General features: G+C 42.6%; 1 protein-coding gene across 1 annotated transcript; it reads right to left on the reverse strand.

The window, feature by feature from the left end:
* Window positions 1-597: 597 nt before the first annotated feature.
* On the reverse strand, window positions 598-12,307 carry mtx2 (metaxin 2). The gene is made up of 10 exons (XM_079729420.1): window positions 12,153-12,307; window positions 7,788-7,835; window positions 7,543-7,589; window positions 6,738-6,810; window positions 6,534-6,610; window positions 3,291-3,383; window positions 2,502-2,540; window positions 2,216-2,341; window positions 1,966-2,042; window positions 598-1,214 (listed from the first exon to the last, which is right to left on the reverse strand). The coding sequence occupies exons 1-10, from the start codon at window positions 12,190-12,192 to the stop codon at window positions 1,055-1,057; spliced, it is 780 nt and encodes a 259-aa protein (XP_079585546.1). The 5' UTR covers window positions 12,193-12,307; the 3' UTR covers window positions 598-1,054.
* Window positions 12,308-16,174: the final 3,867 nt, after the last annotated feature.

Genomic DNA, 16,174 nt, shown 5'->3' on the forward strand with positions numbered 1-16,174 from the left:
CAAACCAGGGTTCATCTGAGACCAGAACACCCACATCTTCCATACGGTCAATGAGAAGTTGTACGATGAATTTGTATTATTTGACCAGGTTAAACGCTCATTAAACATCTATTTTACAAGAGCAATAGACAGCAGCAGCTTAAAATATAACTCCAATAGTACAGCCCAACAGAATACCCTATTTTACACATCTGGCAGAGGAGGAAAACCTCCAAGGTTGGTTTTGACTGCATCTGCTTCCACCACAGCTCTAACAGTTGGTTTAGCCCCAGCATCGAGCCCTGCATAGATTTCAGGCAGAAGTCTGTCCTCACCAACCTCAGGGACAGTCTGTCCCTTTTTTTTTAATATAAGGGGTCACAAGGAATAGGGAGCTCTATCCCAGCATGGCGGGTGAAGAACCTCCTAATGAGGGCCAGCCCACTGCTCTAGAGCGTAGAGCAGTGGGTAAACTCATCGCTCCATGCTGCTACAGCGTCTCAAAACACACACACACACACACACACACACACACACACACACACTCATTAGGAGGACTGTAATAAATACGGTGGTAGGTAGATGATGGGAAGAAGACAGCGTTGTTTCCTGCTCTTTATTTAGGAGGCACTTGACGCTTCACAATTCACACACAAAACAAGTGAAAAAAACAATATTAACAATATATCATTATGTTCAGATCTCCTTTATACAGCCGATTAAAGCCTGCCCCAACAGGTGAAATGTGTTAACAATGAGGGGCTGAACACTAACCCCTGGAGGATTTATTCAACCAGAAGCTGACCTCGGGCTCATCCAGGATTCCTGCTCATGTTGGGGTCACTCATTATGGAGTTAAGACTCTCTATGGTGACCACTGCAATATGGCAACAATATACAGGCGAGATGATTGGTGGAACCAGAGAGGAAGAGGGGGGCTGTGCAGGCAAGGTGCGCCCACTAATATATGATTTAAAAAATACATGTCAAGTACCAGCAGTGCTCACGTGAAGGGATAAGGGGTGACGGCGAGAGGACAGGAAGGGTACTGGAAGGTGTTGTGGTTGTGCCCCCTCTAGACGCTCTTGTCCTTAAAGTAGGTGTGCTCAATGTGTTTGCAGAAGGCCAGCAGGTTGCTGCACCGCTTGATCCGCTCAGCCAGCTCGCTGCTGGTCAGCTGTGTGGTCAGGATGGTGAAGAGGTGGCCGAACACCAGTGCATCCAGCTCTGTGGGGCTGACACACACACACACACACACATACACGTTTTTCCGACTGCAAAACAATAACTACTTCCGGGGAGACTACCACTTTCCTAAGACACGCCCCATTTTCAGAGTGGCCCTCTAAGCCAGCAAGACAACATACTGGCCGGAAGAGTATTTGTGAAGCAGCACGCAACTGATGCAGAGTTGTGTAGCAGTCATTCCCAAAGTGCGGTCCGCGGACCACCAGTGGTCCGTCACGGTACTGCAGGTGGTCCGTCGAAAGGCAAAATAATATAATTTTTTTTAACATTTATTTTACCAGGAATATTTTTTATTATACAAATTAAAAATATTTATATTATTATAAATATGTAGAAATGTACATTTAAATAAAATTGAAGTTATTGTGTGATTACTAAAAATAAGCTAGTGCAAACATTAGAGCGTCCCAGAATCTTTTTTTATCTTTTTTTAATCTTTACATCAGTACAACAAGCCTGTTGTACTGATGCTATGACCAGTTATTTTTTGTGCTAGTAGGCCTATTAAGAGGTACGGGTAATTCAGGTAGGACTGTGTGTAGATAAACTTTATTATGTGTATTATGAGGTGGTCATTTTCTCCTTGCAGAGATTGCTCTCGCCGGCAAGACAATATGATGCACAAGTTCAGTCAAATTCCTCGCAATAATAATTTGTACACGTGGATTTGTTAGTTCTGCGCTTGCCTTGTTTGGCAGTGAACCGACAGCATGTGAGCGAGAGAGAGAGGTTACATACTGTTTGTTGAAGAAGTACGGCTGAGTTCCCAGCCTCTGGGACAGCGCCTGACAACACTGGCTCACATCCTCGTACACCTGAAAGACACCACATCATATAACGCTACCATAGAGAAACAATGCCATCATGGCCTCATTGCTATGTAGAAGGGACAGTCAATTTATCACAGCACCACAACATGCAGCGTCATCTGTAAGGATTAGAAACCGAGAAGTGAGACATACTTAAAAAACACACGCATCCCTCCCACCTGTTCCAGGCTCTTTCCTCCCCAGCCAATAGCCTTCATCTTCCTGCGGACGTCCCATTGCTTCTGATAGGCCAGGATGTGGTTCAGTGGCCATGAGTACGGACTGCTGTATCGGGGCCGAGAGATCTATATTGCAGACCATAGAGACAAGATGTGCACATTTATACACCGCTCTATTCTTCCACACAGGCACAGAAACATCTGGGAAAGTAAATGCTGTTCAGGAGACTCCAAATGGACCAACAGCTCATAGGCCCACACACATACACACAAACAGGGGTCTGACCTCAGCAGCTGTAGAATCATCACACCACTGGACGAACAACTGTGAAATAACCAAGAGGTAAACAGTATGAAACAGTGAATGAGATTTCAACACAATTGATTATAATGTAGTTGTGCGTACATTCATTGGACATGTGGCATTGGACATGTGGCACAACAAGTGTTGTGGGGCACCATTTCATTTATTCATAAACATATACTGACAGCAAAATAGTGTTCTGCTGAGACTAAAATTCAACATGATAGAAAGTACCCTATTGTTCCACTGTGTACAACAGAAGCACCACATGGATGACAAAGATGCTGCAATTTCTTGATATGTGATTATGTTATAGCGTTGTGTGAGACCATCTCTGTTGGAATGTTCCCGATCCCAGGGTCCAAAATTATAGATTAGACCATCGGCAGGTGAAACCTGCTTGCAAATTCAAATAATTGCTCTGTCGGTTATTTTATCAATTTTTACAACTTAATTTTGGACCGTGACAGAGCCCTGATTGACTTTGATCACACCCTGCGCACGTGCTCTAGAGAACTGCTCATCAGAACCACTCATCAGAATTGTGCTCATCAGAACCGCTCATCAGAACTGTGGTCATAAGAACTGTGGTTTTCAGAATCTCTCACCAGAACCGCTCATCAGAACTGTGCTCATCAGAACTGTGCTTATTGGAACCGCTCATCAAAACCACATCTTATCAACGTATTGCTCCTCACACACCTCAACTCATCACAGGAGAAACAATGAAATCTGTTGAGAGGCTGTTTTTGTTTGCATGTATGTGTTTACCTCTGCAGTCAGCAGCATGTTGTGGACCAGCTCCATGTATGCTTTCATCTCTGCTCTCTGGACATCATCAAGGCCGTCACTGAGAGAATGGCCCTGGGGACACACACAATCACACCCTGAGACCATGGCCCTGAGGAGACACAAAATCACACCCTGAGACCAAGTCCACACTGAGACCAAGCCCACACTGAGACCAAGTCCACACTTAGACTATATCCATACCTAGACCATGTCCATACCTAGACCATGTCCATACCTAGACCGTGTCCATTCCTAGACCATGTCCATACCTAGACCATGTCCATACCTAGTAGGGATCGACCGATTATCTGCGCCGATATTCGGCCTTTTGAGAGATCAATTTAAAACGGGTTTATTTTGGCTCTGATGCAGCCATGCCTCTCTGTCTGCTGTCACTACGCTGTCTCCAGCATTGTCCCACCCACAGCACCATCTGATTGGTTACACGCTCTGGTTACACACAGAGCCACGACGGGTAACAGCCAATCAGCAGTGAAAGCTGTGCATGCACAGTGCTCACACACACACAGTGGAGAGGAGAAAAGGTTTTGTCTGGTTTGGTTTCGAGGTAAGTTAAGGCAGCATACTCTCCCGAAATTTTAATAAACATCCCAGTCCTCTACAACTCACAACTACTAGTAACATTACTGTGAGCCCATTAACGTTATATAAACATAAACGGCAGCTCTGCTCGCAGTCCGGCGTCCAGGCATGCCTGTTAATCACTTGAAACAAGGTTTGTTGATAATATCGATATGGAAATAGTCTGTGATAGTAGAAGTCTGTGTGTGATTGAGAGTAAAAACCTAATAAACTCAATTCATTCCAGTTTTGTTGCAGGGAAGCACGTTAAGCGGTGGTTATACTTCTACAACTGCGTAATGCGCTATCCAACTGCGTAACCACGGAGCCCCTCGAGCCCTTAGGCTTTAAGGTGAAGGCTGATTAGCTTTTAGCGTAACGTTAGCCTAGCGGTCCACTTTCTCCTTCTCTGGCTCTAGACGCTCAGTGGACTGTAGCGAAACTCTACAACTCAAGACTACTAACGTTACTGTGAGGCCCAATACGTTAGCAGCAGCTGTCTGTTCCTATGATAAACACTGATTATTAAAGTGAAGATGCTGTAGGCTATTTAGTGTTTTTTAACGGTTTAATCACTTGAAACAAGGTTGCTGATAATATTGATAGGGAAATAGTCAGTGATAAAAGTAAGAAGTGTGTGTGAGAGAGAGAGAGAGAGAGAGAGAGAGAGAGAGAGAGAGAGAGAGAGAGAGAGAGAGAGAGAGAGAGAGAGAGAGAGAGAGAGAAAAATTCGGTTCGATTTATTGCAGGGAAGCACGATGAGGGGACGGCTAGAGAATAGTGTGTGTGTGTGTGTGTGTGTGTGTGTGTGTGTGTGTGTGTGTGTGTGTGTGTGTGTGTGTGTGTGTGTAAGCCACATGAGAAGCTGCAGAAACCGACAACAAAGCACCGTCTGTCTGAGAGAAAACTGTCGGGCAATAATGGCTGTTTAACTAGGAACTATTTATTTATTTAAATGTTCAGTTAACTTCATTAGAACATCCTGCACTTTTTGTTTTTGTTTGAACTTAAAAGAAAGATAAGTATAATATTTTTACATTTTAGTGAGCCATTTATTTGTTTAAATTGTGTTATGTTGCAAATCTGATAAGCTGTTGTGTTTATTAACATATGCTTAAAGGCATTTAAATGAAGTTAAGTGTTGGAGTTTGTATTATTCAAAATTTTGATGCCAATCTTTCCCCTTTTTCTGTATATTAATATTGGCTCCAAATATCGGTTATCGGCCCTCTTGACTACTAATAATCAGTATCGGCCCTGAAAAAAACATATCGGTCTATCTCTAATACCTAGACCATGTCCATACCTAGACTATATCCATACCTAGACCATGTCCATACCTAGACCATGTCCATACCTAGACCATGTCCATACCTAGACCATATCCATACCTAGACCACGTCCATACCTAGACCATGTCCATACCTAGACTATATCCATACCTAGACCATGTCCAAACCTAGACTGGGTTCACACTGAGACTATTTCCATACCTAGACTATGTTGTCACTGCACCGGATTAATTTCTAAAGCATTTTTATTTTCTACATACAAGCTAAAACCACCACAGTGTTTTGGGCATGCACATGGGAGCATGGACATAGCCTCTGCACACGACTAATGAACTCACATTTTAGGTTGGACATTTGATTACAAACATATATAATTTGTTACAAGGTGGCATAGATGCTGCCACCCATTCACACAACGAAGTTGGGGGAAGTTGGGATTTTTATTAAAATGTAAAAAATATATAAAAAGGCTTTGTATTTTCCTTTTCTGGCAATCCATCATCCAGCATAGTGCGTGCTAGGGATGTGCAGCGAGCCCCGTATTTGTATCTGTATTTGTTGAGGCAGCCAAACTATTTGTATTTGTATTCGAATTAAAGTGGAAAGAGGCGTAAAAAAGGTGAAATAATACATTTTTTGTTCATTCTTTCTTTCTTATTTTAGGATATATAGCGTTCCACCCCTAGTTTGGGTGTGTATTTTCTTTGTGTGATCTTGACTATCACTAGTTCTGCGGTGCAATTCCAATGAAACATTTTGGTTTGATGATCATTTAAATACTGCAAAATATTTGAATCAGCGTGTCTTAATGTGAACCTGAGTGGGTCGTGTTTCCAATGAGAGCCCTCACACCAGCAGCGCCATACAGCCATAGGCGCTCTAGAACCTCCAGCAATGCTCACATGCTTTACTACCCATTCTACAGAAGAATGAGCCCTAAAGTAGAGTCTTCCGCAGGTGCGTTCTCCCACGCTGCAAGACACTCCATGGCTGGAGAAGAAAGCCACTGACTTCTAGCTTACTCCTTATATTGTAGTGGAGCTTTTTGAGCGTTATTCAGATAAAACATTTCATTTCAGTCATCAAACCGTTTCAGAAATTAAATAGGAGAAAACAACAATGTCAACTAAATTTACACATTTAGAAAAGTTACAAGGTGCCGCTTGAAAGGAGAATGGTGGCACAGCGCTACTGTTATATTCTTTTGGGATATTGCATACGTTTTGAGAGATATAAGTTCAATATATTAACAATATTCTAACTTTAGCCTCCAAATTCTGATCTGACCTTTCAATTCAAATTTGAATATTTACATTATCATAAGGTTTAGATGTTTTCTGTTTGTTACCTTGGCTTTAGTAAACTGGACAATGGGTCCCAGTTCAGACACCACCTGGTTCCCAACATGTACAAATGGAACCTTCCCTATGGGGTGAGGGACACAGAATAAGAAGGGAGAGAGCACATTCATATTTACTGTTCAATGAGTTTGATCAATTTTTGTGATATCCTTAAATTTACACTAAAAAAAAGTAATGAGTGGTTCACTAACCAGAGGGGGACATATACTCTGCGTTGGCCTTGCAAGCAACTTGGACTGGAAGGCCACACATCCTCAGGTAGGTCTGCGGAGAGCAGTTATTGGATTTAACAAATAACTCAATAGACATTGTGGCCTTGGGTCATTCAGAACATTTACATGCCGACTAATAAACTAATATGGTCAACATAACATAACCATATGGTTCAACAATCAAAAAATCAATCAAAAGTAAACACCTTGGGTCGGTTAAGGAACTCAAAGAATTCCCTTAAGCATAGCATAATAAGCAGTTAAGACACCTAGATACCTCGAACATCATTCAATATACTTTACCATGTAGACACCAAACTGTGTTATAATCAGTAATCGCCTTCTGTTTGTGCACCAAAGTCTCACATGTTCACTTCATATTCTTCGGAAACAGCATATTCATAAGATATTTGAAAAGCATGTTCAGTATTGACATGCATTGGCTAATGTGGCTGTTCAGCACACATTTGGGCTGAGAATGAGACATCTCTGTCATATGGACATGAGACCAGAGAAAATCCTCAATTAATAAGTGTGGGCAGTCTTGTTTGACCCGTTTTTGTGGGTGTGACAGTTTTAAGATAAACTGAAATCAAATATTGCTTGGGGTCATGTTGACATCTCCACAAATTCAATGAATTCAAATTTGCTTCTCAAAAAATGCGTCCAAATAAATACCATTTAATTCATATGTGCTTACATATTATTAGCATCGCCCAGCCAGCTAACAGGCTAACAGGTTGTGCATGGGTATTGAACTGAAAGGGGGAAGGAGAAGCCTCACCTGAACGGCCAGAGATGAGGCACAATCCGAGAGCAGGATCTGATCATCTGAAGGAAGGAAATGGAAACATGATGATTGTAAATTGGATGCTTCCTTGGTCCACACACTCTCTCTCTCTCTGGCGCTCACACACACACACACACACACACACACACACACACACACACACACACACACACACACACACACACACACACACACACACACACACACACACACACACACACACACACACACACACTTACCCTTCAGCGGTTGGTACAAAGTGGCATTTTCCGGCCAGGGCTCAGCAGCTGGAAATAATACAAACAAAATACAAATAAACCCTTCTGATCATTGGTGTAGTTTAACGTGTGGTATAATGTCACAGAAGGCAACTAGGGGGGGACAGTACATTAACTGCACAGACAGTTTATCAGCTAGAGCCAATATTCCCTGCCCCTAGGTGCACTGTGGGTTGGGGTGTATGTTGTGTTCTCTCTTGTACACAGACAAAGGGACCAGGATATAAAAGGGGCAAAGACATTGAGTTTGGGGCGCTCCTCACCGCAAGAACAGGAGTACCGATCCCTGGACACCGACAAACTGAACAAGTATCGCTGACCCGCTACTACCAGAGACTACTATCCGACCAGACCTCGCAACGCCAGGAAGGACCACTCGGACGTTCTTCGGTTCACGACAACGCCGTACGCTTTGCATGAGTCTGGTTCCGATAGCGTCAAACCACCCTGACGCATTAATCTGCCTCTCTGTTCTGTCTAGAAGTCACGCTCCGTTCCGGTGCAATCTTCTAGCCTGCTCAGGCCTCCGTGACCGGCGAGGGATGTTGTAGATGGACGGATCCCTACACCATGTCGCACAGCAGTGTTTGTTTGTTTTCCAACTCGCGGGACTAGTTTGGCGCTAGTTGGAACGGAAGATTTTATACCTTACTATTTGTTTATAGGTGATAGACTCATCTTACAGGGTGTTAAATAGGAAATTGTACTAATAAAGTATTTATTTTAATAATTGATCCATTGACTGCTGGTTGTGGTATTTGGGGGATTCCTAGTTAGAGTTTTACCATTACCAGTGTCTTATTTAATGACGTTTAGATAATTTCAAGCCAATCATTGACCGCCAACAATGTAAACAGGAAGTTCCAGCAAGTTTCCACCTTATCCGAGTGAAGACGCGTTAGCAAAACAGTTCGACAATCATTTATTCTCTAAAATTGACTTGGGCGGTATAGGCGTGAAGTTAGGTTATTTGATTGTGGATTTTATAATAAATTGCAGCTCATTGCTGCTTTGTAGTGATCGACCGATATATCGGCCGATATTTTCTTCAGTTTTCTTCGGCATGATTTACAGACAGTTCAATAAATGTTCATTGTTTTAAATTTGAGACATTGTAACATTTGTTATAATCATTGTGTCATTTTTATGATGTTAATTGAGGAAGGCTTAACCTGGAAATCCAGACCCACATCTAGAAAACTGTAGGGTCTGGCAACGAGTAATGAAAATGGCCCAACTCGAGGGGCCGCACCAAGCATGCATTTGAAAATATCAGAAGAATACAAGGGGTGACGTATCCAGACCAGTGGAGCTAACCAATAGATAAGACTTGCCGTATCTGCCAACCTTTGCAAAATTGCACAGCCTGTCACATTTGGGAAACCAGCGGTCTGGTAAAATTGTTGACAGACATGGTTTAGTTATGCAGGCTGTACAGGGAAGTAAACATATGTGTTCTGATGTCTGCACGGAGACACTGCCACAGCTCAAACCACTCTGCAGACAGTAGACTTGTGCACATGGACCGAGTCACCAACTAGGTTTTGCAAAATATCTCAGAGCCAAACACGCTTGCATTGCTGGACTAATGGCCGAATTTCGGTTTGTGTTGTGCTGCAGGTGGTTGACAAGAAGGCTGGTTGTTCTAAGTAATTCCGCCCAGCAAAACCGAAATCACGCATATAAATCTACATCATCATACTGATGAAATGGATCGATACGGTCACGGACAATCCATTCCTGACGTAAACCGCGTTGAAACTCCTCTTCCCATTGCTCAAAACGAATAGCCATCTATTGAAATTAAATCTTTTAATGTATTTACCGGCCTTTATCGTTAGAATGGAACTTAAACCAGCTAGAGGGGAGGTGTAAAATATAAGTTATAACTTACTGTTACGTTGAAACTATCTGCTTGGTGCAACTGCTATTTTTTTAGTAGAGTGTAAAGTCGAACGTTTGGGCAACTTACGTTCACAGTAGCCTAAAGGCCGATACATACCTCCGGATCCGGACGAAATTCATCCGTCCGTACCACACGTTGTCTCCGGGACTACCCTTCATACCTCCGTCCGGTTTCAGCGTTGTTATGGATGTTACGCAATACATCCTCTAGAGGGCAGTGACTGTCGTGTCACAAATTACCGGCATCGACAATCGCAAACATGGCATCTGTAGAGGAGATGATTTTGCTTTGTGTCATCCGAAATCGGCAAAAGAAAACGCAAAAAGTGTAGGCCTACGCAGCGGCATGTGACACTGCTTTCACACCCTACGGTAAATACGGATAGGAACCCTTTTGTCCGGTCCCAGAGGTCGTTTCGTCCGTCAGTGGGTCTGCGCCTCTGAGCTTACGAATCCGGAGTGCTTCGGGAGAAACCGAGCAATAGCAACGGATATTGAGGCGGCATTATAGAGTCAGAAGTCCAACCATTCGCGAAAATAGAGAGTAGTATATATATATAGTATAGTAGTATATATATATATATATATATATATATATATTGTATTTAACGTTTTAAACTTATATTATACTACATACCTGACCTTTTTATTTCATTGTTCACCTGCTTTGGCAATGAGTTATAACTGGTCATTTAAAAATGGCGCAACATTTTGAGGAGAGAAAATGTTGCGCCTTTTTTTTGCCGATTTCAGACGAAGCAAAATCACCTCCTCTACAGATGCCATGTTTGCGATTGTCGATGCCGGTAATTCGTGACACGACAGTCACTGCCCTCTAGAGGATGTATTGCGTAACATCCATAACAACGCTGTAACCGGACGGAGGTATGAAGGGTAGTCCCAGAGACAACGTTTGGTACGGATGGATTAATTTCGTCTGGATCCGGAGGTATGAACCTCTTGCCCACTGCATCCGTCCGTTAACGGATCCCATTGACTTTGAATGGGGCAGAGCCGCAATGCATTGTGGATCCATCTGTTCCGTTGGATCCGTCATGAAGTTGAAAAATGTTCAACTTTTCAGGCAGCGACGGATCCGTCATCCAATCAGATCGCGTATGCTCGGGCTTGGCTGACGGATGCCTCTGCAAAGACTACTCCCCCATCCGTCAGCCACGCCTTCCGTCATCCGTTGACAGACGGTGCAGTGGGCAAGAGGTCCGTCGACGGATCTCATTGACTTTGCATGGGGTGCTCGCGAAATGCATTGTGGGTCCGTCCGTCCATTCGGCTCCATGGCCTGCGTCAAAAAGTTGAGAAATGTTCAACTTTTCAGGCAGCGCCGGATCCGTCAGCCAATCAGATCGTCTTATGCAAATACACCCCATGCGTCTACTGGATCCATTTTGCAATAATAAGCAGGAAAAATCCGGCCATTATATTTTTTAAAAGAAATGGAATGATAGGATTGTTTTGAGTCACCTGTTGTTTGTGTCATCTTTTGTATTTATATCCACACATCGGCTTTGTAGCGGGAAGCGATTTGATTGGCTGCAGTATGCGTCTACAAAGACTATTCCCCTATACGTCAGACACGCCCTCGGTCATCCGTCGACGGACGCATGTAGTGTGAACAAGGGTACAACGACATCATCACCAACAGAACAAAATCCGGCCGTTATATTTTTTTAAAGAATGTGGAATGATATGATTGTTTTTAGCCACCTGTTGTTTGTGTCATCTTTTGTATTTATATCCACACATCGGCTTTGTAGCGGGAAGCGATTTGATTGGCTGCAGTATGCGTCTACAGAGACTACTCCCCTATACGTCAGACACGCCCTCGGTCATCCGTCGACGGACACATGTAGCGTGAACAAGGGTACAACGACCTCATCATCAACATAGCAAAATCCGGCCGTTATATTTTTTTAAAGAAATGTGGAATGATAGGATTGTTTTTAGCCACCTGTTGTTTGTGTTATCTTTTGTATTAATATCCACACATCGGCTTTGTAGCGAGAGGCGATTTGATTGGCTGCAGTATGCGTCTACAGAGACTAGTCCCCTATACGTCAGACACGCCCTCGGTCATCCGTTGACGGACGCATGTAGTGTGAAGGCGTTACTAAATGTCGTTGTGTTACTACATGTCATTGTGTTACTAAATGTCGTTGTTTCACTACATGTCGTTGTGTCAAGAGTCGTTGTGTCACTACATGTCGTTCTATCACTGCATGTCGTTGTGTCACTACATGTCGTTGTGTCACTACATGTCGTTGTGTCATTACATATTGTTGTGTACTGTTCGTCTTTAATCTGAACCGTTTAAGTGCACGATGTGTGACAGTAGTGAAGGGACCGTGTCAGGGTAAACATTAAACCATTAGGTCATTAAACCATCCTTAAACCAGAGCCTACCTGATATCTGGGACACGAAGGCTTCGGCAGCGAGCGACATAACAACAGCTTTATACTATTAGAATGAATCCCGAACTAAATCCCAGACTAAATAGGTGAACTGATGCTTTATCTCCACAAGGTTACACTAAACAGGCCGTTACCGTTGTGCGCCGTCCGGTCCGCCGCCGCAGAGCTCCGGGTGAACGTGTTACCCTTCAACGGGCACACGTTGGTTCCGCTTTGGCTCAAATGTGAAACGGCAGAAACTGGGGAGATTAATCTAATTTCGTCGTGACCGGAAAACTTTTATAAACCTTTTAAAATACTCCATTGCACCTTAAATTCAGTCTCAAAAGGGCCCATCGACCCAATAGCAATACAATACTAATGATAATAGTCTGCCGCTAGGAATACAACTACTATGGCTATTTGGCTACTTGCTACTGCCACTCATATTGCTGCTACTAATAATGATAAAGCCATTGGGCATAATATGCAATACAGAGCTAACGTAGTGTGGCCCTGCTGTTGTTCCAGGTTCTGACTCCCAGGGTCAGCATCCTCAGTTTACCGTAGCGGCGACAAAGAATTCTGATGGCGGGAGCTACGGGGGGCAACAAATAATACTACACACTACAATATGATACTAATCAACCATTCAAATCACAGAGCAAGCAGCCACGGTCATCACCTGTGCAAATGAAATATATGATTTCATAGTTCAATTTTGTTACATATAAGTCAGTCGGATGTCTTAAGATATAGATATTATTAAATTACAGTTTTTGCCCGTTGCTTTAACAGGTTTTGCAAAACTTCGCTCATTGTGTCAAAACTCAACACACAAGCAAATAAGACTAAACACTGAGAAATATACCATTCACATCTATGTCAAATTGAAACTGCTATCGAAACCTAACAATCCTATATCAGAAAGTCACTCTGATGACAAAATGATACACACTTGTAGGCCTATCATATGAATACACTTTCAGATCAGCAGCAACACACTAGTCTACTTTATATAAAACACTGCAGTCTTTCACGAATACTCAATACTGTACATTGCAGTAGCTACTTTACAGTGCAGTAAATTCAGTTTAAGCAAAAATAAACCAAAAATAAACCAAAAATTCATTACTGTACTGTAAACACAGAAAAACACGGAAATTGTGTGGGCTTATGGACCCTCGCACTGTGTGCCGAATCCATCCATGGATTGACCTTACCTCAATGTCTCCGCAGGCCTGTTCCATTGCCTGCAGAAGAGGCATGTGGGCATGTTGTTGGCGGTCATATACGCGCCTCAGGCCGAAAAAGAATCTTCTATAGGGTTCAGAAATGGCGAGTAAGGGGGCAAGTATACAACTTCAAATTGTTTACGGTTTGTGAACCAGTTTCAGACCAAAACAGCCCGATTGAAACTAACATTAACCCAGACAACAACAAACCTGGGCTGCACTGATCTCAGCTGCATCATGAAGTGCATCTACAAATGTGATGATAGGGACCTATTTTTGCATGACGGTGCAGTTACCCTCGAAAGCTTATGGAGGCGTGTGTGTGTGTGTGTGTGTGTGTGTGTGTGTGTGTGTGTGTGTGTGTGTGTGTGTGTGTGTGTGTGTGTGTGTGTGTGTGTGTGTGTGCGTGTGTGTGTGTGTTTGTGTGAGAGAGTGTGCGTGTATGTGTGTGTGTGTGTTTGTGTGTGAGAGAGTGTGTGTGTCTGTGTGTGTGTGTGCGTGCGTGTGCGTGCAGGTTTTCTTTGCATAAAGTGTGTTTACGTTCACATTATTAATAAAAACATATTATTAGGTGAGTGCTGCATGCAGCGCTCAAATATTGTACTTCTTAGGTTGTATTCTTTCTTTCTTCTTTATTATTCTCTACATACTTTGGGACCTATCCACTTCCTCAAATTTTCCCTACTCCATTCCATTTTTAAAATGTTCAGATTAGCTTGGGATCACGCACTTCTTTCAGATTTTTCCAATATGTTATACTTTTTAAGATAGGCTATTCTACTTTTAAAATACCATTTGTTACAATGGAAGTCAATGGGAGGACGGCGGAGCCGCCCGCCCATTCTCTGACACTTAGGCCTACTACTTAAGCCTTCGTAACTTGGTCAATTGTAGGCTAATCTAAAAACAGAATTTCGATTGCTTTATGCTTTTTTCATAATCACAGTTTGAGTTCCATATCGGCTACGTTTTCAGTTGGTCTTATTGATTTACGCTGAGGTAATAGCGCGAGGACGTGCAGGCAGTGTTGCCAGATTGGGCCGTTTTCCCCGCTCAATTGGTCTACCTTTTATGGCGTTCAGGCAGCGTTGCATAAGGCGAGTACATACAAATACATATAATTTATTATAATTATTTCTACAAACATCAATCAATATTCATATTCAATTCATATAGCATATCGTTTGTGCAGCTGCCACTATTACTTCAGCTACTACTACTCGGCTACTACTACTAGGCTACAACTACATCACTACCATTACTACTTCTATAGGCTACAGCTAGTACCACTTCTACTACTATCTTTCAGCTTTGACACTATTACAGTTTAGATTCCAGCTTTTGTGACATTGTATTGCAGACCTTTTCTTCTTCAGATAATGGAATTCAGCATCTGTCACTTTTCAATTTCAGCTTCCAGGTTTTTTAGCAGTCCACTGCAATACATTTGACCTTTCAGATTTTTCAGCAGTGCAGGGCAATACATTTGATCTTTCAGATTCGTCAGTTAAATTCATTTTACATTTCTGCATTTTTAGCAATGCGTTGTGCTTTTCATTCAGCTGTCACTTTATTTTTTTCCAACCATTTATATTTTTTTAAATGGTGAGCATGTTACATCATTTAGACTTTTGAACTCTGTTCAAATTCCTTCACTTGATTTAAGCCATTTAACGTTTCGTATTTTCAACCTCACTTTGTACTACAGCACTCACCGCATTTTCTGCAGGAAATAATTCCATAAATATTTTTTCAGGGGGAGCTGAATATGGGGCCATATTTCTGCAGAAGTCGACATTTTCTCTTTATCACTAAAGAACCTTAGCCAATTACATTCTCCCGCGGGATGAATCCACCTGTCAACTCCGATCTTTCTGAATACACGGCGTGTATTTCAAATTTCACATTCAGCAATCTGATATTCGAGCAGATATATAAGTGTAAACCAGCTACTGAGAGCGGTGTTGTGCTTGGCTTTACTAATAAGGAGGATACTGGCTCCTATCGGTCACTGTCAGCTCTGCCTGCTGTGGGTTTCCTCCGAGGTCCAGACCCACCGGACATAACTAATGAAGGGCCCCAACCCCCCAGCGCTCAGGTACAGTTCAGCCCACATTAAAAAAAATAATTTAGATAAACAGGAACAATATTGAATTGGTCTCTTGGCTCAGTTGTTGTTTTCCGTTACAAGTTGAACGATCAAATCATAAAGATCTCATTTCAGGTCATCAGTCTTATTTCAACTGTTTAAAAGGTCTATGGCATACAACAATGGCATTTATTGCAAAAAGCAAAACATCGCTCTTTCTTCGAGACAACTGAGGTAAAATAAACGATGATCTCCATTTCAGGTTCTAATCTAGATCGTCTTCCCCCGGGCCCGGGTTATTTCTGTCTTCAGGCCTTTACATTAGTCGCTCAACAATACATCTCTATTAAGACATGGCCACCCGTCATCACTGTTTGTCTTGGCTCGGACCGTTTGGTGCTCTGATGGGTCCCGGCTTGATGGAGTGCTTCATCCAGATGTAGACCAACCAAATATATGTAGGCAGGGTGCGATTTGTGAAAAAACCAGAGGGAGGGATAATTTTGAGAAACATTTTAAAATGTTTCAAAATGAAGACGGACCCTGTGTATTTTGGTTGTTAATTATTACGATGTAATGGTGAAAATACTTTGGGTGGGGGGGATAATTTTTATCCCCACCGAGGATAAAAATAATTCAGCAGAGGGTAGGACGTGTAAACCAGAGGGGGGGATAATCCCCACCATCCCCACCGGCAAATCGCACCCTGT

The sequence above is a fragment of the Pollachius pollachius genome, assembly GCF_949987615.1.
Source record: "Pollachius pollachius genome assembly, chromosome: 2".
NCBI classification, from domain to species: Eukaryota; Metazoa; Chordata; class Actinopteri; order Gadiformes; family Gadidae; genus Pollachius; species Pollachius pollachius.